Source organism: Orbicella faveolata, unplaced genomic scaffold (assembly GCF_042242905.1).
Source record: "Orbicella faveolata isolate gen_17 unplaced genomic scaffold, um_ofav_v1 contig_14, whole genome shotgun sequence".
Taxonomy (NCBI): Eukaryota; Metazoa; Cnidaria; class Anthozoa; order Scleractinia; family Merulinidae; genus Orbicella; species Orbicella faveolata.
Genome location: NW_028301541.1, coordinates 10,380,308 through 10,404,873, shown reverse-complemented (window position 1 = coordinate 10,404,873; position 24,566 = coordinate 10,380,308). Strand labels below are relative to the sequence as shown.

Sequence of the window (24,566 nt, the reverse complement as noted above, 5' to 3'; positions counted from 1 at the left end):
TCTCAAGAATATGAATAAGCCTATGTCATTTTATTGTTTTAATATTGGAAAATGCTACAAGTCTTACAAGTCTCATGGCCTGTGAGCACAAAATAGTGTTTGTTTTTTGCAAGTTTAAGAAGGAATTTAAACAGAAACTATTCATGAATCATAGCGGTTGTTCATCGGCAAGTGTAGGACTATTTCTCGTCTTTTAGAATGTTGAATAATTCGATATTTTATTCAAGAGTTTAAACCAATGTTCAATTTTCCTCACGATGGTGAATCAGTATTAAATATATATTTAAAGTTTCCCCTGTAAACCAGATGTGGCACTTTACTAAATATCCGCTACGTGAACCGTGTTGATTAACAAACTGAATACAGCTTTTAGATTTTGAAAATTAAATTGTGTTTCTTCCTGATTGTAAATTTTCTTATCCTATCCTTATGTTCTATCTTGGCTGATATCTTATCTTACCGATAAAAAAACCAGACTTGCCTCATGTTTACTAAACTGAGTAAACCGCTAAAACATTATTGATTATTTAGGAAATTATTCAGGAAATCGTAAAGTTTATCGTTGAAATTGTGTTGTCTTCGCTATGCTTATAAAGCCCTTGAAAACGGCGGAAAAGATATGAAGGTGTCCAAACATCTGTGGAAGTTTTATGCTTGGATTAACAGACTTAGCAGGTTTGTAGTCTCTTTTTCCCCTTTTTTGATCAATAAGAGAACGAAATCCCTGTCACTGTTAGAGATCTCTAAATGCGAGTATTTAAAATGATCTTTGTTCAAGTCACTTTCTAAGAAGAGTTATGAATTAATAAGCTCGTAAATTTGACTTATTAAGCCTACGGTAACAAACAATTGGCAAATCGAATAACTGTATTTTTGCTCAGTACAAGAGTGTAATCCAGTTAGCGGATTGAATTCTCAATTGAAGAAAATAGCGTTGGCTTTTGTTGCGCAAGGTAAAAAACTAAGAAACAGATCTCTATATAACCTTTTGATTGTACTTGGTATATCCCACTTGTAGTCGACAATACAAAGCTTATTGTTTGTTATTGTTTCATCTAGTGTACAAGCACTTTATTCTATGCTAAGCGCATTCCGCTCATTCGCTAAATCGTTTGTTAATTGTGCTGCTATATATGTGGACCTCTTTATGATGACCTGTTTTGGAACAAAGGATTAAAAACAAAACCAAAAACGTTACAGAAACGCGAGTAGAATTCGTTAGCGTTGCTTCTGGGACGATCATTAAGACACTTAAATTCGTTTATCACTTGCGGTTTTAAATTATTAATTACAATGACGAAAAAGAAATAATATCCCTGTTTGTATTACAGAGTATTGTCGTACAAAGCGTTTTGGGAGAAGCCATTCAATCGAACATGACTGTCGTTGCTTAGCCAATTTTATTCGACGCCGCTATGTTATTACAAACCGCAAATCTGAGAACCCTTGTAATTTGTTCTTTGTCTGTTTTGCGTTTAGCAAAAAAATAATCGCAAATTGACTTTTAGGAGAAGGTATGCAATTTGTAAGAATTACTTCATTGTAGCCATATTTTTGTGGCGCTGCTCTATAATTAAGTGTCATTTTCTGTATTCGAGTCAGTAATATTTTATTTTCTTTGATTCACAGGACGGCAGGAGCTTTTAAAGACGTTTCTGAAGGAGTCATGCAATCTGATAGGCCTACTGTTTTCTTTTGCGTTCTCGTCGCATTCCTGTGCGTCCTCGGATTTTCAGGCAATGCATTTATACGAGAAGGAAGAACTTTGGACTCAGTAGCTTTGCCAAAGGAAAAAGTCTTACCTAGTCGTAGCAGTAATAGTATGAGCTATGACAGAATTAGATACCCAGAACATATATCAAGGGGTAAGTATGAGAAGAAAATGTTAATCGTTTCAGGCCAGGTGACTTGTTAAATATTGTTTTCACTGACCGAGTCCATGAAATTGTTAATTGTAGTCATGACTAAAAGCCAACCACAGTGAAACCACGCTTTACAGTAACCCCGTTAATACGATCACCTCGTTATCTCGGCCACCTTATTCTGGGCTGAACAATAGCTCAGTTAGTCATTTCCTTATGTTAAAGAACCTTTCAACTCGGCCAACCTGTTTATGCGGTCAGATGTTTGTGGCCAGTCAGGTGTCCGGATTAACGGGGTTCCACTATACTTTGCTTTATTTTTGGCCGGGAAATGAATGTTACCATGTAAACCAGTGTTTTAAAAGCGTTATTTTGTTAATTATGAATTCAATTTCAATTTTAACTCAACTATGTCACGTGATATTGAGTCATTTTGCGTTGTACAAAATTACCTCTAAATCGCAGGAAAGGTAGTAACGAAAAATTCGCACGTGACTGGTTGGTAAACTAACGGTCATTTTTACATTGAAAGGGGACACATTTCCTCATATTAATGCAAGACAAAAACCAGAGTCCTCGACAGTCATTCGACTGGACCCAGACGAGATGAAAATACATAGTAGTTGTCAAGACTCAGCCCCCTTCCACACTAAACTGGAGAAATTTGAAAACGCAGTTTTATTTCTCTGGTTAGGCCTACCGTCCACGCTAATCCGTCACGAAAACAAAGCGTTTCGAAAACGCTCTTCAAACTGTGGCTTTTTGAAATTTACCGGCTTTGCGTTTTAGTTTGGACGGAAAACATTTCAAGAAGGAGCTTTTCGAAAGGGATGGCGTCACAATAATCCCGTGATTTCCTTGACCGAGTTTTCCTCAAACACAAATCCAAAATGACCAGCGATTGTTACTTATTCAAATTCCTTCGGCGTAGTGTGGACGGGACCTCGCACACGATGAGCAGGTGAAAACTTTCGTTGACTCTCACGAACATTTGAATTTACCCAAAACCCACCATGTCGAATGACAACACACAGGGCAGCATCGAAACCTCTCTTACTCGCCATTCTTTTTTTTTTAACTTAGTAATCATTAATTCTTTTATAATGTCTATACTATTTATCTTCTTCCAGATTTTAGGAGAAAGATCCAAAGTGAGGACCATTGAGGATGCGGTCTGCCATAATCGTCACCCAAAAAAAGTATTAAATTCTAGTGTTTATAATTAATGAATGGTATATTGCAGGGGCATAAGATGTCCTTTTGAACATGACATAAAACGTCTTCGCGTTGTCTTTAGGTACATATGCTTGTTATTTTTGAAAGAATAAAGAATGCATCAAGAAATCTGTTCAGACTTTTTTGCCACACGATGGGGCTGTTCACAGCGTAGATTAAAACGAAACTTGAAACTGCGTCTCGACGAACGTAAAAACTAAGGGCAAGTAAACTTTTTCACAGAAAAGTAAGTTTTCTTTGTTAATGTTTATTAATTTAGTATTAAAACCCATACCTGATTGCCAAAGGTTATCTTTTTTTCTTTCAAGTTGACTTAGATTGACTTAGTGAACTACACACCCTCACCGTAGAAAAATACGCCAGTAATTACAGGTAGCGCGCATTGCAGTTCATTGTTGATATGCCAGAAAACATAAATGGCTGTTTAATTTCTTTCTTAATAAAAACTGTTCAGCTACCCTATCTTTCTCCCTACAACCCTGTCTCTGTTTAACCCTATTCATACCATGGGCGGGGAGGGAGCCTTAGGTAAGTAAAGTAGTTTACTAAAACTCTCTTGCAGTAAAACAACTGAATTAACGAGTACATTTTACAATCTTAAATTATCTAAAGTACAGTAATTTACAAATATAACGGTGGTACTATCAATTGAGTCACATAAAATATTTAAATGTAAAAAAGACCTCTACTCTCTTTGTCGTGCAGGCCTGCATGTTTACAAGTATAACAGTGATACTATCAATTGAGTCACATAAAATATTTAAATGTAAAAAAGTCCTCTACTCTCTTTGTCCTGCAGGCCTGAATGTTCCGGAAAAGATAATACTTTTGTGTTTTCTGCCTTAAGGGATAGTTAGGCACGTCCAGGAGTGGACTGGGAAGCAGATGATGCAAAGGGTGGGTAGGGGACTTCATTTTCGCCATATATTTATAGCACAAGTGTACTCTTCTATCATCTAACCTATCTAGTTTACCTAATAGTAATGCATGAGCGTATGACTCTGCTTCGGGGTAAATTATGTTAAGCGCCATTTTTTGCACTCGCTCTATGGCTTCGGACAGATAGGCAGGAATATCCTGCCAAACCGGTATTGCATACTCCAAAACTGGCCGAACTGAGCAAAGGTATATCCTCAACATGTTGGGTTGCCACACCCTGGCTCTGTGCAGAACTCTAAGGGAATATAACTTCTTACAAGCCTTCTTAATAATGTAATCAACATGAGAGTTCCACTTCAGGTCATTGTCCATAATAACTCCTAAGATCTTATAGGTATTGACACTCTTGATGACATTGCCGCCAATTATTATGGGATTAATGAGACAATTGGAGTTGCGTAGGAAATTAATATGCATTTCTTTACACTTAATTGGATTGAGTTTCATATTATGAGCAATGGCAAAATTGTGAATGTCTGAGGCCACAACATTAAGTAAACTAGGGGAGTTCCTTGGAATTATTTCGAGAGCACTGGTATCATCGACGTATTTGATGCGCAGCCGCCAGTCAGAGAGCAGTCTGTTTGTCATCACCGTAAAGAGGATTACACCCAATTTAGTTCCTTGGGGCACTCCTCCTTTTTGTGTCAGCCAATCAGACAAAGTACTTCCGATTCTAACTGCTTGCTTCCGGTATGTCAAGAATGCTGTTATCCAAGATAAAAGGACTGGATGATCTTCAAGATCAGCGAGTTCCTGCATCAATATTGAGTGATCAATCAAATCAAACCCCTTAGAAAAATCTGCGAAGAATATCCGAGCCGACGCCTCACCTCCATCAACTGCTTCGTAGATCGCTTGAAGCATGTATAGAAGGGCATCTGTCGTAGAGTGCCCCTTACGGGAGAATTGACAGGGGTCGATCTTGCCTTCCAATTGGGATAGAAGTCTGGAACAGGTAAAGCCCTCCATAACCTTTGCCACGGTACAAGTAAGAGATATAGGTCTTAGCCTTCCCCACCCTAACCTTCCCTACTCTTTCTTACCCTACCCTACCCCACCCTACCCTACCCTACCCTACCCTACCCTACCCTGTCCTACCCTGTCCTGTTCTACTACACCATGCTCTATTCTACGTTTTCCGAGCTATGCAAAAGAAATCTGAAATGTAGGTCAAGCCACAATTCATCCTTTTTTCGCAGAATTCTTGAGCAGCACTGTAGAGCTATAGTAAATGCTCCATTCTTGTTCCCAGAGAAAATTATTCTACTTAGGGTTAGGGCAGGGTCGTAGCAAAAGGAAAAAGCGGCTCTGGGGCACGTTTCCCGAAGGTCTCGAAACATTTTCACAGGCAAAACTTAAGAAAACCTAAATGCTTCAAAACAGTTCTGCCTCGATGCTTGTGATGAAACAAAATACAATAAGAACGCTGAACACGTGCTTGGCAAAAGGCCAGATGTCATTTGATTGGACAACAATGACAAGGGAGTTCCTGCGGTTCTCACGTGAGATCGATTGTGTGAAGTAGATCACTGGACAAAGTTCAAAGCTCAAACAAGAGTTGGTCATTAACTGAAATTTATTTCCAGTGATCAATAAATTTTGATTTGATAGTTACGTATTAACTTCAAATGTACTTTGTTGGCAGGAGCTAACTAGCAGAGATTTCGAAGAGCAGGGGCAGTGCTTTACGAGGTTCTCACTCTAATAGTATGTTATGTTTCTGCGATTGTAACACAAATTGTGACATCCTTGGCGAGTGAGGATATACTCAGGTATTTCATGCGAGGAAATCCTTGGACCGTAACAGTGTTTGTGATTCATAGTGGTAAAAGTCCCTTTGTTTACTTCTTCATGAGTAGGAAACTTCAGAGGTACTCTAAAAAACTTTTGAGGAAAGCAACTCACCTGATACGTTGCAGCAATTATACTTACGAAAACTCAACATTTAAATGCAACTTTGTCGCTTCTACGAAATTCGTTAGTTCAAAATTTGTGTTTAGACTGAAACTGAAAATTAGAACAAAATCTTTTCCAAGTAACTAGTAAGTAAGTCAGTCAGTCAGTATCATTTTTACCAGTTTATTCTAACGTAATACATGTTATTTGGTGACAATATGGAGATAAGATACTTATACAAAAAAAATTATTTAATATGACTGACGATAAAATCGATCTATATGAATTATTATGGCAATATCTCTTCCAGAAAAATAAAAAATGAATGAATTGCGTCTGAATTTGTGTAACATACCTTCATAACTTGTTCGCATATAAATGCGATAAGTTGGTTCAAATTAATATCACTTACAATCTTCTGTACTCAGTTCTCTTTTCTCTTCCTTTTTATGGCATCGCTTAATTAGTCTGGTTTGGTTTGAAATCGGTAGATGTAAATAACTGCCCCACAAATAATTCTAAAAGATTACTGGAAATTACGTAGTAATGGAAATGGTTCAGCCGGCGACTTGCCAATCCCCTCTCAGTCTATGATCTCTTGTCTGACAATTTTGCAAAAAAAGCAATACTTTATTACGAGAGAAAGTGACTTTATGTTGCCTATGTTCATAAACGGAGATAAATCAATTTCAATCGACCTTGGTTAATTTTCCTAATGTTAGGATAATCCACCTACGTTTTTTTAACACAGAGATCCCAGCATACACTTGAAAAACGATTTTTGTTTGAACTGTATATACTATGAAATCGTAGACGCAAATCTACATAATTATGACAAGAGTGAATGTATCAGCAGTGACAACAACAATAACAACCACAACAGCCGCAGCAGCAGCAGCAACAACAACAACAACAACAACAGCAACAGCGTTTGAATTTTTTCACAAACCTAGAAACAGTGTGCTCTGGCCTGCCATGTTGCTTGTGGATGCATGCTCAGGGCTGTAGCAACGTAACAGGCAAACCGAGGCTCTTGCCTCACTCATTTTTTTCTGTTTTTGTTGTTTATAGTCATCATAAACCCACTAAATACCTTGGGAGAGAATTTAACCATGAATATTGCCTCAGCCTTGTTTATTTTTTTTTCTGGCCGAGGCCCTGATGCTAGATTAAGAATTTCACCTGAGAACATATTCTCAAACTTATGCCTCAAGAATTTTTTTTTTACTATATACCAGTTTACGATATATCTTCTCTAACAGTTATCTAGACAGAAATTGTCATCATAGGTCGTGTTTCGCGCAGCTCAACTTTCTTAGCTTTTAATTGTAAGTTTCGACACAACCTACACGAAACATTTATTGGCTATTGTAATTTCCCATTTTTAAATATTTGTTGTAGCCTTTGAAGTTAAACATTCGTTTTCTTTAACTCCTCAAAGCTCAGAAGAATCTGATGAGAGAAAAATAGCTTTAATCAGTCGAGAAAATCTCTCGCGCTAATTGCTCAAACACACCGATTATTAAAAGCGAGTATGATGAAGAATGTCGCAAGCATATTGCTGTAATTGCAATTAGTTCCGGGCTTTTGCAAATTATAACTCTTGTTTTCCAAACGGAAACACGACTTTCTAACGCAAATTTAGATAAAAGCGCGGCATCATTTCAGTGGATTGATTACATATTAAAAACCTTCATCGTAAAACTCGTTCGAAGCTCTGTTCATTTACAGGAGAAAAAGCCCATTAGTTTCAATAAATACTTGTCTAATGCTGGTCCAGATAATTTGTTTCCAAAATCAGCTATTGTTCCCTTTCCAGTTAAGTAATTATGGTGTAAATACAAATTTAAATTACGGCTATTTGAAACGCTCCTGGTCGTTTAAGGCATACGATAATTATTGTAATAAAAGGGAGATGCGAAAAATAATTTGTCAACGGCACTTGCTCGTGTTTCTTCTATAGCTAACGTTTCACGCCAAATTGAAAACAAGCTGAGAAAAGAATATTGCAAGTCTCAAAGGTGAGAATAACTATTAAACATTTTTGCCACTGAGTAATCTCTTAGTTTTGTCGATACGAGTGTGCAGCATCAAAAGTTCTTTTCACACCTTTTACCTTATGTACAATGTATATGAACATCGATCAGTAAGCACTTGGAGTTGTTCAAAGGAGTTTCTTAGTAGAAACTAAGCAAGGGAAAAATTTACCAGTTGAAGTCAGCTGTAGCTAAAAAGCTTCAAAGTTTTGATTGCAGTTTGTGTTGTATTATATGGGGGTTGTAATTGTCTTCGCTTTTGTCTATTTCCGCTTTTTCCGTGAAGGTGATAAAACAGGCCATGTTACTTGCATAACGAAGTAAAATTAAAAATACCAAATGACAAAGTCAGCGGACAACTTCAACGTTCTTGCCGATTTCCAACAGATATCATAGTTATCTGAGAAGCAACACGGGTGGATCAATTTTCACATCGGACGTGGTGGCATCAATTTTTTTGGAAATTTTCACAGCCAGTACAACGTTTTTGAAACCTCGACCAACTTCGTAAAGTAGCAAATAGCCACAATTCTCAATTTGCAAAAAAATTCTCAATGTTTTCAGAGGCGATAACAATTTTAGAAACAAAGAAAAGTTTATTCAAGTTATTCTGATAAACATAACTGCTGGTGAACCCAGTAACCTTGAGAGTATTCATTGTTTTGCGCTTTAGCACTTCAATTTTTTCCTTGAACTCGCTAAGCTCCTGAGGGCCTTTTATCACTTTGACACCAGGCACAAATAAGCAACATTACCTCAAAAATCCGCCGGGCCGTGAATTCCAATATTTCGACTGAACATTTCAGTGGCGAATCCAGACCTTGAGCTGGGGGGGTGGGGGGAGGGTTTGTTTTGCTTGCCCTACCGGCTTTTTTTTTCCTTCTGTGATTGCTTCTTTTTTTTTTCCTAAAATAAGGAAGGGGAGGGGCCTACCCTAGATACACCACTACATTTCAAGAGTTTGTATACTTTATTTTCTTTTACGATCTTTATAAAACCTGTCAACGAAACTAAGGAATCTAATGTATTCAAAATAAAATAATTCTTATTTCCATCTAAAAAAAATTCTTTTTCTTTGCTTGCCATTTGAACGGATTAGTTCGTGCCTTGTTTGAAAGTAAGTATTTTAAGGGTTTAAAACAACTGTAGTGATGAAACTGTTTCACTGAAGTAATATTTCAATCCTTGACTTGCCAGACAAATCTTAAAGCAGTTTTTTGAGGAGACTGATTTCCTGCTGCTATGGTTTCCTTTTTTATGCAACTATTGTTTCCTTTGTTTCAGTGGCATGCCTGTAAACTAGCTGAGCTTAGTGCTTGTAGAGCTAAGTGCATTACCACCATAAGTAAGATTTACATTTTTTACATTTTCATGTACATTTACCATACAAATATGCAATGTTATGTAAGTGTGATAATGTGGTGTGTACTATAAAAGTGTGATAGTGTTGTAATGTAGTGTATGTAGGTCTAGTTAAGCTGAATACTTTCTTTGCTGCCACACCATGACGGTGGCCAACCAAAGAGTTCTTGTTACTTTGGCTACCGCTCACATATAAATTTTATTTTCTTACAACTTAGTATTTCTTAACTTTTGTTTACTATTGCTATAAAATGTATCTAAATGCCCTATATAGGGTAAAAAAAGAAAGAATTTAAGAGCCGAATTAAGCATTTTTGCGTGCGTAGCTCAGACGCGTTTTTATGACTCCCTTTACTCAATTGCTAACATGAATATGAATTGCTTCAAATTACAAATGAATTAGTAATGTCCCAAGGATACACGTAATAACATTTGGGTTATAAATAACTTTTTAATTAATAATGCATTTAAAACTGAGTTTTTTTGACGTCATAACGATAGTTCAGCGAATTCAACCATCGCGGTACACCATAACTATAAGACTTCGCTCTGCTAGTTTAAGTCACTATTGAATTTATTCAAGCTAGGTCACATTAATATTCGTGTAAAAGGTAAGCTTTGAATCTGCTCCGTTCTCTTTTTTACTTTCAGATTACTAATTTCGTTTAGGAAATTTTACAAATAATGTACTTAATAAATCACAGCAGTCGCCAAAATTTGGAGTTGGCTTGAAGAGGTTACTTTGTGTTTGGCTACCTTCTGGTAAACTGACATTAAACTGAAACAAACTCGTTTAAAGTGGCGCTTTTTTTTCAAGTTTTGGCGGAATGAAAAAATCTTACTTCACTGTTGATTAAGTAAACCGAACTCCTTGCCTAAAATTTAAACCTGAGCATCTTGGCTAAACTTAAAACATTTAAGAAATATGGAAATATTAATTTTTTATCAGACACATGTTTGTGGCTTATTTAAATTGATTTGTTCAAATGATATTATGAATATAGACAAACTAGTGATAAAATTAGCAACGAAAGTCATATGCAAAGACAATAGAAGAAAAGGAAACAAAAAAAAACCGTTACATGGTGTCAGTACACAGATTGGGGTACTGTCTGGTGTTACAAGAAGAAAATATATTAACTTATATATTGTCAAAGCGCAATTAGAAGAACTATTGAGTTTCATCAAAATGTGAGAATTTTTTATCTGCTAAGACTTTGCTCTTTTATGGTGCTACAAGAAGAATAGATTAACTTACAATTTGTTTTAGCGCTATTAGAGCAGATGTTGAGTTTCAACAAACTGTGAGAATTTTTATCCGTTAAAACTTTGCTCATTTATCGATCCTGTTTGAGAAAAAATGAATAACGAGAGGTCTCTCCAATATAACGAGAGTTATTACATCCTGCACAAGTGCATAGATAAACCACTAGGCATTTAAGAGCAGGAGAGTGTCCTTGAGATGGAAAGCAAAAATTATCAGAACAAAACGGCCCGTCCAAACTACGAAATTTTCCGACCACACAACGCCGGAGGAATTTAAAACGCAACAATCAGCGGTCATCTTGCATTTATGCATTTGTGTTTGAGAAAAACTCGGGCATAGAAATCACATGATTATCTTGACGCCATTGTTTTCGTGAAGCTCAGTGTTCAGAATGTTTTCCGTTCACACGAAAATGAAAAGCCAGCGTTTTCAAATTTCTCCGATTTGAAGAACGTTTTCGAAAAGCTGCGTTTTCGTGACGGATTAGTGTGGACGGTAGGACTAACTGTAGAAATAAAGCTGCGTTTTCAAATTTCTCTGGCCTAATCATCTATATTAATGGCTTAATATCACTAAAGGAATTAAATTTCTATTTACCCAAATAACGTTAAATGGTTTTGTCGATAATATGGAAGGGAACCGCGTCACGTTTTAGAGTTTCAGGAAGGTTAATATCAAGATCTTTGCAAAAAATAAAACTAGTGTTGTTGATTTTAAAATCTCTAACAAGGGCATGAATTAATTCTATATATCACATACACCTCATTGAAGAAACGTTGTCCGAGCAAAAGTATAATCCACAAACCATACGACTTTACAGAATTATGTGAAGACTGAAAAACGGCATGCGCATGATCTTGAATATTCAATATTTTTTTTCCTCGTGGCATTTAATAATCACAGGTCAGCTGCCCAAAGTGCTGATTTAGAAAAAACATCGAAACTGGCCATGCTTTCCTAAAGGTAGCTAATGGAGAAAACAAATGGAAATTTGAACGCTAAGACTTCGAAATATGCCCAAGTTTGCAACAGTATAGCTAATGAACACGAGATCCGTTTGATTTTAACGCAAGTACACGGTCCATAAGAACGCAAATTAGTTAGTTTGCAAGTTTTCCTGAAAACCACTGCGTCGTATCATTTATGGTACGTTTATACCTTTTCCAAGACAACGTTTCTTCAGTTAGGTGTATAATATCCTAATATAATGCAGTCTGCCACTGCAATGACCACATTGCAAGTTTCTGTTTCAGTCGAAGAGCCACGAAGAGAAGATTGGAGCGAGTTGATAAGGGAAGTTGAAAGAAGCGGGGGAAGGGGATGGAGTGGGACTCAAAATGTACCGCCGTGGGAGGTGTTCATCTGCTTGCTAATCATAGCAAAGGCTCCTTAGAACTTCCTGATGGTATTATGCATCTACTTTTAGTGCCCTTGCTCGCCTCCTTCGGTTGCCCATTGTAATGTGTTTTTGTTAATTTCCGCCTCTGTCCTAACCACCAGTATTGTTTGCACAGAAACTTTGGGAACAAAAGTAGACCTTAGGAGGGCGACAGTGAAAACCGCGTTTAATCCAGGTTTAACGCATAAATTAGCTGTCTAACAGAACGGAGGGAGTGAATGAGGGAGTTCGAGGTCCATTCCTAAACCTCATTGCAGGACTTATGTCATGCATACCATGGAGTGAAAAACAGATCGACACAAATTTAACTGTTGGGAAGAATCAGAAGTGGTCAAGATATTTTTATCGACTACAAAAAACAACAACATCAAGCGAAAGAGCGGTAGCACGTAAACAAATTCCTGAGCTGGTCCTAAGCGATAATATGCTCTAAGCCGGCTGCGTAATCAGCAAGAACAGGAGCTTTATATTACAATTCCAGTAGAAACTGCAAATAATATTCAGGGGAGAATTTTTTTCCTTGGTGATAGATTAAACTATAATGACCTAACTAGTTATTTCGTCATCGCACCAGCACTTCCTTATTTTTAGTTCCCTTGAATTTACTCTTGGCTGAAGTTATTAAGTGCGTATGTTTTTATTTTTTGTTTCGCGCCGTACTAGAAGATCTCTCCTAAATTTGCTTATTATTACTAGATAATTATTTTAGTTCGTTCTCTGTTCTGTCCACCTTTTCCGTTTATTTATATTTTGTTTTTCGACCCGTTTCTTTCCGTCGTTGAAATTTACCCTCATCTGCTAATTCACTAATTATTGTACGCAGGTACTTACAAAGTTCTCTTTAAAACGCACGTCAAATACGACCTCCACCCATTAGTATCGGTCGCTCTCGCGCTAGTCTGAGCACTAGACCCTCGATTAAGGTTTCTATTTCTCTGCATCTCAGGAAGAAACGTATTACAGTTGACAAAATGGTGTCATGCTAAGGAGAAGATTTTTTATGCTTCTTTATGGTTATAATGGTTGACAGTTTACGTTCGAGAATAGTCTATCACAGACTAAAATATCAAGAGAGTAATACGTGAGTATATTCACGCCAAACCGTTTGGCGTGAATATGCTCACGTATATTGAATTGAAAATGGCAAAAGGAAAATGACGAAAGTGGAGTCATTGTAATGTACGTTTTATCTTACCAAAGCTTCATTGGTTACGGGCTTATTGTATGTATATTCAAATACAGTCCAATAACAGGGAAAAAAACAGGGAACGTTGCAGTAATAGCAGCTATTAAATAATTCAAAACTCATTGACGTGTTATCGTATCTAAATGAGAAGTGAGGCACATGCGTGGTCTTAAGCACTCAGTTTCGAGCACGTGCTGAAAGCTTTATGATGGTTCTCAGTAGTACCTGATATAAACCTCAAAATGGGGTTAATTTTTACCCATAATACTAACTGAAGGAGTCTGAGTCACGTCTAGAGGAAAGCAACGCGAAAGAGCGAGAGAACGAGTAAACACCTTAAATAAATAGTGAATAAATAGAAAGAGAACAAAGAGTTCAACTGTCCATCGAAAGTATACGTACCGCCGATCGCACTTTTAATGGTTTGCGTATAACGATAAGTTTGTACCGGTATCGCAGTCACTCCACCATTATCTTTAATTTTGCTGGAATTCATTATTAAAAGGCGTCAGTCTTTAAAAAAAATTGTCTATTACTAGCATTGGAAAAGTGTATAAATATACTGGTATGTTTTCTGTGTAAATAGTTCTATCACTTTGTTCCGTCTCATTCAGAGCTACTCAAAAACTACCTTGCACAGTATATCAAAAGGTGCGTTGGAATGTTTGATTATTTATTTCGAGCTGCTTCAGTTAGAATTCCTCTCATGGGCTACTGAATAATGTCAAACGAACGCAAGCAAACTTTTTAACCCATATACTAAATGTTTTGAGTTAATTCGCTTGTTTCACTTTTTGAAGGTCAAATACCAGTTGACAATGGAGAAGGCCTACTTCACAACGTTGCTTGTTGTTTTAATAACTGGATCGCTTTTTGGAAGTGCCTGTTCTTATCTTAGAGCAGGGAGAGACAAAATAATGATGGAGAGAAACAGCGCTAAAAAACAGCTCCAGATTAAACCTGCAGAATATGAGCAAGTAAAACCGGTTTATTACAGAAGGACAAGCTACAGGCACGCGAAGCCTCTGGGAAACGAACAAGGTATATTATGTTCATTGAATGCATATCATTTAGGCAGTGTCCACACTGCAACGGAGAGACTTGATAACAGGAAGTTTCACTCTGAAAATGCATCAAATGTTTACAGTCCACACTACTCTGGAGAAATTTGAAACGCAACAATCACCGGTCATTTTGGTTTTGCCTTTGAGTAAAACTCCAGCAGGGAAATCACATCTCATACGTAGATTCTCTTTCTTAACCAAAAGCAAAACTGTTGTTGTTTTGTCCTTGTTTTTGATTTGGTTTACATTTGCTCTATTGTAGAAGTCACCGAGGAAGACCAGTGGCTTAAAATCTGAAATCCCTGCTTAGAACTCCGATTGAGACTTACAAGAAAGAAGAAAAGACGAATTAAATGTTCCTTGACTGCTCTATGTTTGAATGCCAGTGCGTTATTTGTATGATTTGTAAAACCATTTTGTGTTGTAACCAGAACAATTCTCAAAGCTATATTTTCCTATGGCCTTTGTTTTGTTATTAGCACTAGATATGATAAGCTCTCTGAACGCATCAACAGTTTGTGTTTAACTAAAAGATTGAATAAATACGAAGAAAAAAACAATTCTGAGTTCTCCCTTTTATCTGTAATTTCCCCATCAAGTCACTTGTGAGAGTTGTTGAGTTGGCGACCGGCGATTGAAGATTTTCAAAAAATAAAACCAGGTTTGGCTTAAAACACCATTTTGTTGCTTCATCTTATACGGGGTGAGGGATTCTCGTCCATATCAACATTCTTTTTTATCGTAAGTTCTCGCACGTTTAGAGATGCGCCACACTCGCGTTTTAGGAACAGGAATCCCAACCAATGCTTACCTAACTTTTTAAATATGCTACTTTCAGCCCTCCCCCAAATCTACACACGTGTATTTGACTTGTGGAAGTCTATCGATTTGGACAGTGCTTGGGTGAGAGATTCTCGCCCATATCAACTGTCTTTTCTGTCGTAAGTTCTCACGCGTTTAGAGATGCGCCACACTCGCGTTTTAGGTGCGGGGATCCCAACCAATGTTTACCTAACATTTTAAAGATGCTACTTTTAGCCCTCGCCCAAATCTGCACACGGGTATTTCGCTTGTGAAAGTCTGTCGATTTGGACAGTGCTTGGGTAAGAGATTCTCGCCCATATCGACTTTCTTTTCTCTCGTAAGTTGTCGCGCGTTTAGAGATGCGTCACACTCGCGTTTCAGGTGCGGGGATCTTAACCAATGCTTACTTAACCTTTTAAAGATGCTACTTTTAGCCCTCCCCCAAATCTACACACGTGTATTTCACTTGTGGAAGTCTGTCGTTTTGGACAATGCTTGGGTTAGAGATTCTCGCCCATTTATATCTTCTTTCTTTTCACTTGCGTGTTTTCGTGCGTTTAGCGATGCGGCACACTTGCGTTTTTTGTGTGGGGATCCCAAACTATGCTTACGGGGCTCTTTGAAAATGCTAGTTTTGGCCCTCCCCCAAATCTACACAAGTGTATTTCACTTGTGAACGTCTATCGATTTGGATAGTGCTTGGATTAGATATTCTTTCCCATGTCAATTTTTTTTCTCCCGCGTGTTGTCGCGCGTTAAGCGAGGCGGCACACTCACCTTTTAGATGTGGGGATCCCAACTTTGCTTACCTCGCTTTTTAAAGATGCTAGTTTTAGCCCTCTTCCAAATCTCCAACGTGTATTTCACTTGTGGAAGTCTGTCGATTTGAACAGTGCTTGGGCGGATATTTTTAACGATGTCAATTTACTTTTCCTTTGTCTTTTGTCGTGCGTTTAGCTATGCGGCACACTCGAACTTTTGGTGTCGAGATCATAAACAATGGTCACTGGGCTTTTTAAAGATGCAAGTTTTGGCCCTCTCTTAAATTTACACGTGTATTTTTTTACTTCTGGGAGTCTTTCAATTGGGACAGTGCTTGGGTAAGAGATTCTCGCCCATATCAAATTTCTTTTCTCTCGTAAGTTTTCCCGCCTTTAGAGATGCGCCACACTCCCGTTTTTGGTGTAGGGATCCCAAAGTATGCTTACGGAGCTCTTTAAAAATGGTAGATTTGGCCCTCCCCAAAACCTACACACGTGTATTTCACTTGTGGAAGTCTGTCGCTTTGGACAATGCCTGGGCTAAAGATTCTCGCCCATTGATATCTTTTTTTCACTCGCGTGTTTTCGCGCGTTTAGCGATGCGGCACATTCGTGTTTTTGGTGTGGGAATCCCAAGCTATGATTACAAGGCTCTTTACAAATGCTAGTTTTGGCCCTCCACAAAATCTACACAAACGTATTTCACTTGTGTAAGGCTATCGATTTGGACAGTGCTTAGGTTGGAGATTCTCGCCCATATCAACTTTGTTTTGTCTCGTAAGTTCTGGCGCGTTTAGAGATGCGCCACATTCGCGTTTTAGGTGCGGGGATCCCAACCAGTGCTTACCTAACTTTTTAAAGATACAAATTTTAGCCCTCCCTCAAATCTACACACGTGTGTTTAACTTGTGGAAGTCTATCGATTTTGGACAGTGTTTGGGTTGGAGATTCTCGCCCATATCAACTTTCTTTTCTGTCGTAAGTTCCCGCGCGTTTAGAGATGTGCCACACTCGCGTTTTAGGTGCGGGGATCCTAACCAATACTTACATAACTTTTTAAAGACGCTACTTTCAGCCCTCCCCCAAATCTACACACGTGTATTTGACTTGTGGAAGTCTATCGATTTGGACAGTGCTTGGGTGAGAGATGCTCGCCCCTATCAACTTTCATTTATTTCGTGACTTCTCGCGCGTTTAGAGATGCGCCACACTCGCGTTTTAGGTTTGGGAATCCCAACCAATGCTTACCGGACTTTTTAAAGATGCTACTTTTAGCCCTCCCCTAAATCTACACACGGGTATTTCACTTGTGGAAGTCTATCGATTTGAACAGTGCTTGAGTGAGAGATTCTCGCCCATATCAACTTTCCTTTCTCTAGTAAGTTCTCGCGCCTTTAGAGATGCGCCATACTCGCGGTTTTGGTGTCGTGATCTCAAAGTATGCATACTGGACTTTTTAAAGTAGCTACATTTGGCCCTTTCTCAAATCTACACACGTGTATTTCACTTAGGGTAGTCTGTCGATTTGGACAATGCTTGGGTTGGAGATTCTCGCCCATTTCTCTTTTTTTCATTCGCGTGTTTTCGCGCATTTAGAGATGCGCCACACTCGGTGTGGGCATTTCAAACTATGCTTACTGGACTTTTTGAAGATGCTAGATTTGGTCCTTTCTTACATATACACACCTGTATTTAACTTGGGGAAGTCTACCGATTGGGACAGTGTTTGGGTTGGAGATTCTCGCCCATATCAACTTTCTTTTCTGTCGTAAGTTCTTGCGCGTTTAGAGATGCGCCACTCTCGCGTTTTAGACGCGGGGATCCCACCCAATTCTCACCTAACTTTTTAAAGATGCTACTTTTACTCCACCTTCAAATTTTTACACGTGTATTTCACTTCTGAAAGTCTTTCGATTTGGACAGTCCTTGGGTAAGAGATTCTCGCCCCATCAAAGTAAATTGATATCGTTAAAAATATCCACCCAAGCACTGTTCAAGTCGATAGACCTCCACAAGTGAAGTGGGCTAAAACTAGCATCTTTAAAAAGCGAGGTAAGCAAAGTTTGGGATCCCCACATCTAAAAGCGAGTATGCCGCCTCGCTTAACGTACGACAACACGCGGGAGAAAAGAAAATTGACATGGGAAAGAATATCTAACCCAAGCACTGTCCAAATCAATAGACTTCCACAAGTGAAATACACTTGTGCAGAATGGGGGGAGGGCCAAAACTAGCATTTTTAAAGAGCCCCTTAAGCATAGTTTGGGATCCCCACACAAAAGACGCGAGTGTGCCGCATCGCTAAACGCGCGAGAACACGCGAGTGAAAAAAAAGAGATAAATGGGAGAGAATCTTTAACCCAGGCGTTGTCCAAAGCGATAGACTTCCACAAGTGAAATACACGTGTGTAGATTTGGGGGAGGGCTAAAAATAGCATCTTGAAAAAGTGAGGTAAGCATTGGTTGGGATCCCTGACCTAAAACGCGAGTGTGGCGCATCTCTAAGCGCGCGAGAACTTACGACAGAAAAGAAATTTGATATGGGCGAGAATCTCTCACCCAGGCACTGTCCAAATCGATAGTCCTCCACAAGTGAAATACCCGTGTGTAGATTTGGGGGAGGACTAAAAGTAGCATCTTTAAAATGTTAGGTAAGCATTGATTGGGATCCCCTCACCTAAAACGCGAGTGTGGCGCATCTCTAAGCGCGCGAGAACTTACGACAGAAAAGAAATTTGATATGGGCGAGAATCTCTCACCCAGGCACTGTCCAAATCGATAGACCTCCACAAGTGAAATACCCGTGTGTAGATTTGGGGGAGGGCTAAAAGTAGCATCTTTAAAATGTTAGGTAAGCATTGATTGGGATCCCCTCACCTAAAACGCGAGTGTGGCGCATCTCTAAACGCGCGAGAACTTACGACAGAAAAGAAAGCTAATATGGGCGAGAATCTCCAACCCAAACACTGTGCAAATCTTTAGTTTTCCACAAGTGAAATACACGGTTGTAGATTTGAGGGAGGGCTAAAAGTAGCATCTTTAAAAATTTGGGTAAGCATTGCTTGGGATCCCTGCACCTAAAACGCGAGTGTGACGCATCTCTAAACGCGCAAGAACTTACGATAGGAAAGAAAGTTGATATGGGCGAGAATCTTTCATCCCATGAAGGGACGCAAAAGACTTGTACTGTAAGTATCTCTTCCCGGTGTTTTTGTTGTTTTTTTTTTTATTTCTATGAGAACAGGGCTGTATTCCTCTAAGGCTGTGTATGTAATTCGTAAAAACACTGAGCTCTTTTAAATCGTTTAGAAATTCTTCGTTCCAGTTCAAATTTATGTTGCTAGCAGATGGGTGGGCACTTTATATGTAGACCGTGATGTAAGATACCTTAAACTATTTTAATGTCTGCTTTATAAATATTTAACTGCTCTTGTCGAGTTTTTAATTTCAATATGATGAAACGTTCTTTTTATGCGTTCCTGCTAAAAATGATGCAAAGTTGTCAATTTTAGTAATTTCAATTTGAAGAAAAGCTCCTCTTAGTGCCATCTTGTTACTTGCTGAAAATTTTGCGGGCTTTGTTTTACCAGGGCGCTTCATGACGCATCCTGGAATAAGCTATACCTTCCCTAGTTTAATCGTCATCAGCTTATCGTACGTTATTCAGGTTATTGACTGGGAAAATAATTATACTTTTGAACCTTAGTTCCTCTATTTTCGGGGGATTGGGGGTGGCTCACTTCTTTCGGAGGTCGTTACTTACGGACTTATACGATTCGCTGCGTGTACGAGCCATTGGCCAAGCGATTGGGCAAGCCATTGGTAGCCGTGCATGGTCACCTAAAGCACTGACAATCTATCTTAGCTCCATGTACTAAGTTTCTCCTCGCGCCGTTTTTTTTTTTTTTTGCCCTCGGCTGTGTAATTGTGCGATATTTTCTACACAATAACTTCAATTGCCGAGCATGATAATACTGGCGTGCACGTGGCTCCCACTGCCAACGACATACTCAGAAAAACATTCCAGATCATCTGGGTTTTTATTCCTTAAGATCTGTTTTAGATTGATTAATCAAACGCTCCTTTACGCCCGGACAAGCATCCCGATGCAAGCTCAGAGTTTATTGTGATGGCTTTCATTGGATAAACAAGACATTTAAGCATGCTCGCGCCGCTCAACATCCATTCGTAGGCACTTTGGTATCTTTAAGTTCAGTTCGTAGATCTGAACTTGGTTCAGGGGGAGAAGCAAAGGAAGGTTCATGTTGTGTAATTCGTTCATCATTGCGGGATTACTTGATTTATCGGCATTTCCCGGTTTTGTCCGCCCACGTTTTTTTCCTGCCCAAGTCTTTCTTCACGTGTGTTTAGACGTGATCCGATATATAATGACCTTGTTTTGTTCCAGATTATTGGCGTCGGTGGAGTCCGCCATCATTTGAAAGCATCGGGAATGACTCGAACGTACTATTTACTTTTAATGCACTATTAATATCGTGACTTTATTTTAAAGCTTGTCTCATATTCCATCGGCCCTTTCTGGTTTATTTTTTATTTAATATCATCGACATGTCACTGAAACAGATTATGACGCCTTCCCTGGCTGCAAGACGAAGAACCCTAGTGAGAGTATGTAAGGAATGCGAGGAAAATTTCCTGCCATTTCTCTGCGGTACTTACAATAGAAGCCTCGAGCGTCCCGTCATAGTCATAAGTACCTCAAAAAGACCTGATACAAAAAAAAAAAAATTGTTCGATTGATTTTCCTGAGGAGTGATAACCCTCTTCTATAATTAGTAAGGATGAAAAAAGCTTAAAAAATGAAGGCTTTTAAGGTGGGTAATCATAAATTTTATGGCGTTGCGAGCGCAAGTCTTACGTCTTATGTCTTAATTGCTGTTTTTGCATTTGTTTTTGCACCCAGTCCTCTCAAATTTACTACATGTAATAAGCATCTCTGTTAAAATGTTGGGTTTTAGTCTTGAATTATAAATGCCCAAACAAAAGTGTTTCCTACTGTTTTTGTAGCTTTAATTGTTATTTTCTTGAATTTCCTTCGGTAAAATCTTCCAAAATTTTCACAACACATTTTCCTGAAAAACGAGTTCCGACTAAAGTAAAATATTCACTACCAGTCTGCCAAAGTTTACGGAATTTCACCGAAGGAAACGCGGGAAAATCCACTGTCAGTTTTGCTTTTTGTACTCATGTTGACTTCATAAAATATCGAAAAACACTGACATTTTCCTTCGAACGCGCGCAGATTACTTGAGCTTTTATCGTGAGCGCGCGTGCGATCGTAAAACTATAGGGTGCCACTTTAAAGCAGATTTTGCTAGATAGCCAGGTTCTCCAAGCAACAGCTATCTCGAAACATATAAAATATAGATTTAGCCAAGCCTAAAAGCGGAGCTCCTGACTACAATAATTAACCATAGAGAAAAGAGAGGATTTGTTTTTCTTGCATCAGAAACCCAAAAAATGATCAATTAGCATGTGATTGATCAGTGTGTGGTTTGACTATTTTTTTTCCAGTGACATTTTAACAAACTATGGAGAGAGATTAAGCATGACGTCACGTCAAACGGCAAACGGCAAAAATGAAACTTTTGCCCTCTGTCTTCTCTTACTTGTGGTATTTTTGCGTGACTTATTTAAGGATTACAAGAAAAGAATAAAAAGTCAGAGGTAATCTTTGCCGTTTGCCATCTGCCGTAAACGTCATGCGTAAGCTCTCTTATACCTAATAAACGTACTCAACACTGTAGGAATTACGTAAGCAATATATCAGAGACCTTCCAAGAGACGATTGTGCAAGGAGTATGTCGGAAGAAAAGTCAACAACGCCTCAGGGGTTAATTTGCGCCGAAATTTTGTCTTTGCGTGTACTCACTCCTTCTTCCTCAGCGTAATAATCTGGCTTGAGTCCGCGATCCAATCGAAAAACCAATAACTAGTCAGTGGTCAACTTCAAGAAACAAGCGTCTTGATGAGGTCTTGACCTGAACCCGCGATATGGTCACGTGATACTGGTCAGCGAATACCTTGTTTTGACAGCTGTCAGTTATTCATAACATGAATGTCCAATATCAAAGATGTAAATATGGTAATGGTGCTACTCTCTTATTTTTTAAGATATCCGTATGGGGCTTGGCGAACGGGCGTACGTATGGACAGTCACGTGCCCAATTTTCTAAGGTATGGGGCTCCGCTATAAAGTTGACGTGACAATATACTACCGGCTTGCTCTTCAGCAATATATTTTTCCATAGCTTTTGTAATCCGGTGAAAAAGGAATAGACCTGATGCACCCAGGCAAATTAATTTACTCATCTTTAGCCTGAGGTAGCCACAAACTTAGCAGTTGGAAGCTGTTTTGTTTTACTTCGGAAAACTTTTCTCTTTCAAAAACTTGAAACAAGAACCGTTAAATCAGTCTTAAACATTACTGCCCTCGTTGGCATCCTGATGAATTTATAAAGGTCGTCAAAACAATTTTTTTCGCCCTGTTTTCTGTGATTTGCGTACTCATGTGACATGGTACTCCAAAGGGATTCTTGTAACAGAAGCGAACCGTTCTAAGTGTGGATATATGGCTTTGTATTGGCCAGTTGTAATCTTTAAATGCTATTTTATTTACAGTTTGAGCTTACAGTCGCATTAGAATGTGATTAGCTTTTTTTGTTTTTGGTATTGTTTATTTTATTTTATTTTTTTCATTTTCCATTGCGATGTACATGAAGCAGTAAATTTCCTTCAGCTTGGTGGAAAGTCATAATTCTTTAGGGTCTTTAATGTCCTCATTTCTTCCTTTCTACCGTGTCTGTGAAGAAATAAAACATAAAAGTAAAGTCAATTGAAACGGTTTTTTTCTAATCAAGATGCCGCTTTTGATCGAATGGGCCAATTATTTTACAATTTGCCCCCCTCCACACTACGCAAGAGGAATCGAATTCGAAAACTGAGGTTTCACTCTGAAAGCGCATCAAATGTCTTCCGTCCACACTGCGCCAGAGAAATTTGAAAACGCAACAATCATCGTATCCGCTATCCTGTGGGTATGTAGTGGCAAAACAAACTGCGTTATACGATGGATGGTGGCTTATCCTTTAGATAGCGACACCCACCGGAGCGTTGAATTGAAAAATGGACTTATATGCACCCGTCACTTATCTGACTCCTATCAGAGTGACACGACACTCAGAATCGCCGGAATTTCCCAGGAACTCAAATCTCCTTACCTGGCATGATACAATAAGGCACTCCACTTATTTCATCCGTCTCCCTTTGTTGCATTTTAGAATTATGTTGCATCCTCTCTATTTTATCCCTACCAGCCCGGAGCAGGGTGCTACCTTGCTCTACGAAAACACCAGCAACTAACAGGACCACTACAACTGTAAGAAGTGTTCTGCTCATTGTGACGACGACAGTTCTAAAAATAAAACAATGGCTGTTTAAGGATTTTATCTGATATAGGTCTGCTTGAAACTTAGGGAATCCTGTCTTGAATGATGAAAACAGCAGGCTATCATATAATACCTCTGCATATTTGAGAAACGTTTTCTACTACCAAGAGATTATGAATCACTTTCTCTTGCTACTATCCATCTTGTCCCATATTATTTGCATTTTAGAGTTCCTCAAATCCAATCCAAATGTTACTTTTTCATCCAATCAGAAGTAAAACCAAAACCAATCGTGACTCGTTGGCACTCGTTTTTCCGCGGTTGGCATCAGCTACATAAAATTACTGCGAATTTTGATTGGTTCACTGTATTTTCTGTGTCCCTTGTGATCAGCCAGAGTGCCGGATTACTTTGGGTTTGGTTCCATGACACTTAGTTGAGATCAGTTGTACCATCTATTACAAACGAAAAAACTTTCGAAATTGTCGCCGAAAAAAAAGACTGTAGCATTCACATCGTTTAGTTCTATGTCAGTCAATGAGCTGGAACAAGCCTGAAACCCCGTTAAGGGAATAACCAATACAGGCTTAGCAGCTAAAAAAACAACAAGAACAGCAACGAAAAGCAAGTACTAAATTGACGAGAAATATTTTCGTTAATAGATCGCGAAAGTGTAAAAAGTGCCACTAAATTTTACCTTGTATACAAAGAAAAACTTGAAATATTCGATCGCTATGGTTTGAGAATTAGAATTCTTGAAAACAGGCCTGTTTCTTTCCCACTTATTAACAGTTAAAATGCAGATAAACTGTCGTAACCGTACAGATTACCAAAAGAGAACGTAAAAAGTCTTAAGTCTGCGATAATTTGGTATCGGCAACAGCTCAGACTTGCACAGTACAGTGTCAGAACGTTTTCTAAAACAAAATTAGGATTTTTGAAGTGAAATCACTGCAAGTTTAATTTGTTGAAATTGATAACTTCACAGTGCGCTTGTGTCACAAAGTAATCCGAATCGGGAAACTTGTTGGATTAGAATCGCAACCACATGGGATCGCCTTGTCGATTATCATGCCAAAACTAAAAAAAAAGAAAATAATAAAATAAAATAAAAAATAAGGAGCCAACAAATAGTAGTGTGTTAATAGGCCTTTAGCATTAAAATTCAAGGAATAGTTCTTGCCTACAGAATCAAGTGAAATCTTGAAAAACCGTTACATGAAGCTAAAAACATTTGGATGAAAACCCAGAAACTAAGGGTCCAGCTTTTCTTACCTTAAGCTAGCTTCTGCAAGTTTCTCCTCGTTTAAAAAGTTCTGAGATTTGCGATGAAATAACAACT

At 38.5% G+C, this 24,566-nt stretch overlaps 2 protein-coding genes and 1 long non-coding RNA gene across 3 annotated transcripts; 2 read left to right on the top strand and 1 right to left on the bottom strand.

The window, feature by feature from the left end:
* The first annotated feature begins 619 nt into the window (after window positions 1–619).
* Window positions 620–3,206, top strand: LOC110041337 (uncharacterized). The gene is made up of 3 exons (XM_089287705.1): window positions 620–675; window positions 1,630–1,865; window positions 2,993–3,206. The coding sequence occupies exons 1-3, from the start codon at window positions 620–622 to the stop codon at window positions 3,025–3,027; spliced, it is 327 nt and encodes a 108-aa protein (XP_089143831.1). The 3' UTR covers window positions 3,028–3,206.
* A 4,620-nt stretch (window positions 3,207–7,826) lies between these two features.
* LOC149113910 (uncharacterized) lies at window positions 7,827–14,810 on the top strand. Its single transcript, XM_089287704.1, has 3 exons — window positions 7,827–7,957; window positions 13,987–14,227; window positions 14,513–14,810. Exons 2-3 carry the CDS (start codon window positions 14,005–14,007, stop codon window positions 14,545–14,547), a joined length of 258 nt encoding a protein of 85 aa, XP_089143830.1. The 5' UTR covers window positions 7,827–7,957; window positions 13,987–14,004; the 3' UTR covers window positions 14,548–14,810.
* Window positions 14,811–22,426: 7,616 nt separating this feature from the next.
* On the bottom strand, window positions 22,427–24,566 carry LOC110041346 (uncharacterized). The gene is made up of 3 exons (XR_002295751.2): window positions 24,500–24,566; window positions 23,057–23,250; window positions 22,427–22,638 (listed from the first exon to the last, which is right to left on the bottom strand). It is a non-coding gene; the product is annotated as an uncharacterized LOC110041346 (long non-coding RNA).

Bases quoted from the DNA above. Each gene is read 5' to 3' on its own strand.
- LOC149113910 (XM_089287704.1), top strand. From the start codon at position 14,005: ATGGAGAAGGCCTACTTCACAACGTTGCTTGTTGTTTTAATAACTGGA. The intron at 14,228-14,512 runs GTATATTATGTT...GCTCTATTGTAG, and splicing joins GCCTCTGGGAAACGAACAAG to AAGTCACCGAGGAAGACCAG.
- LOC110041337 (XM_089287705.1), top strand. From the start codon at position 620: ATGAAGGTGTCCAAACATCTGTGGAAGTTTTATGCTTGGATTAACAGA. The intron at 676-1,629 runs GTTTGTAGTCTC...TTTGATTCACAG, and splicing joins TGGATTAACAGACTTAGCAG to GACGGCAGGAGCTTTTAAAG. The intron at 1,866-2,992 runs GTAAGTATGAGA...ATCTTCTTCCAG, and splicing joins CCCAGAACATATATCAAGGG to ATTTTAGGAGAAAGATCCAA.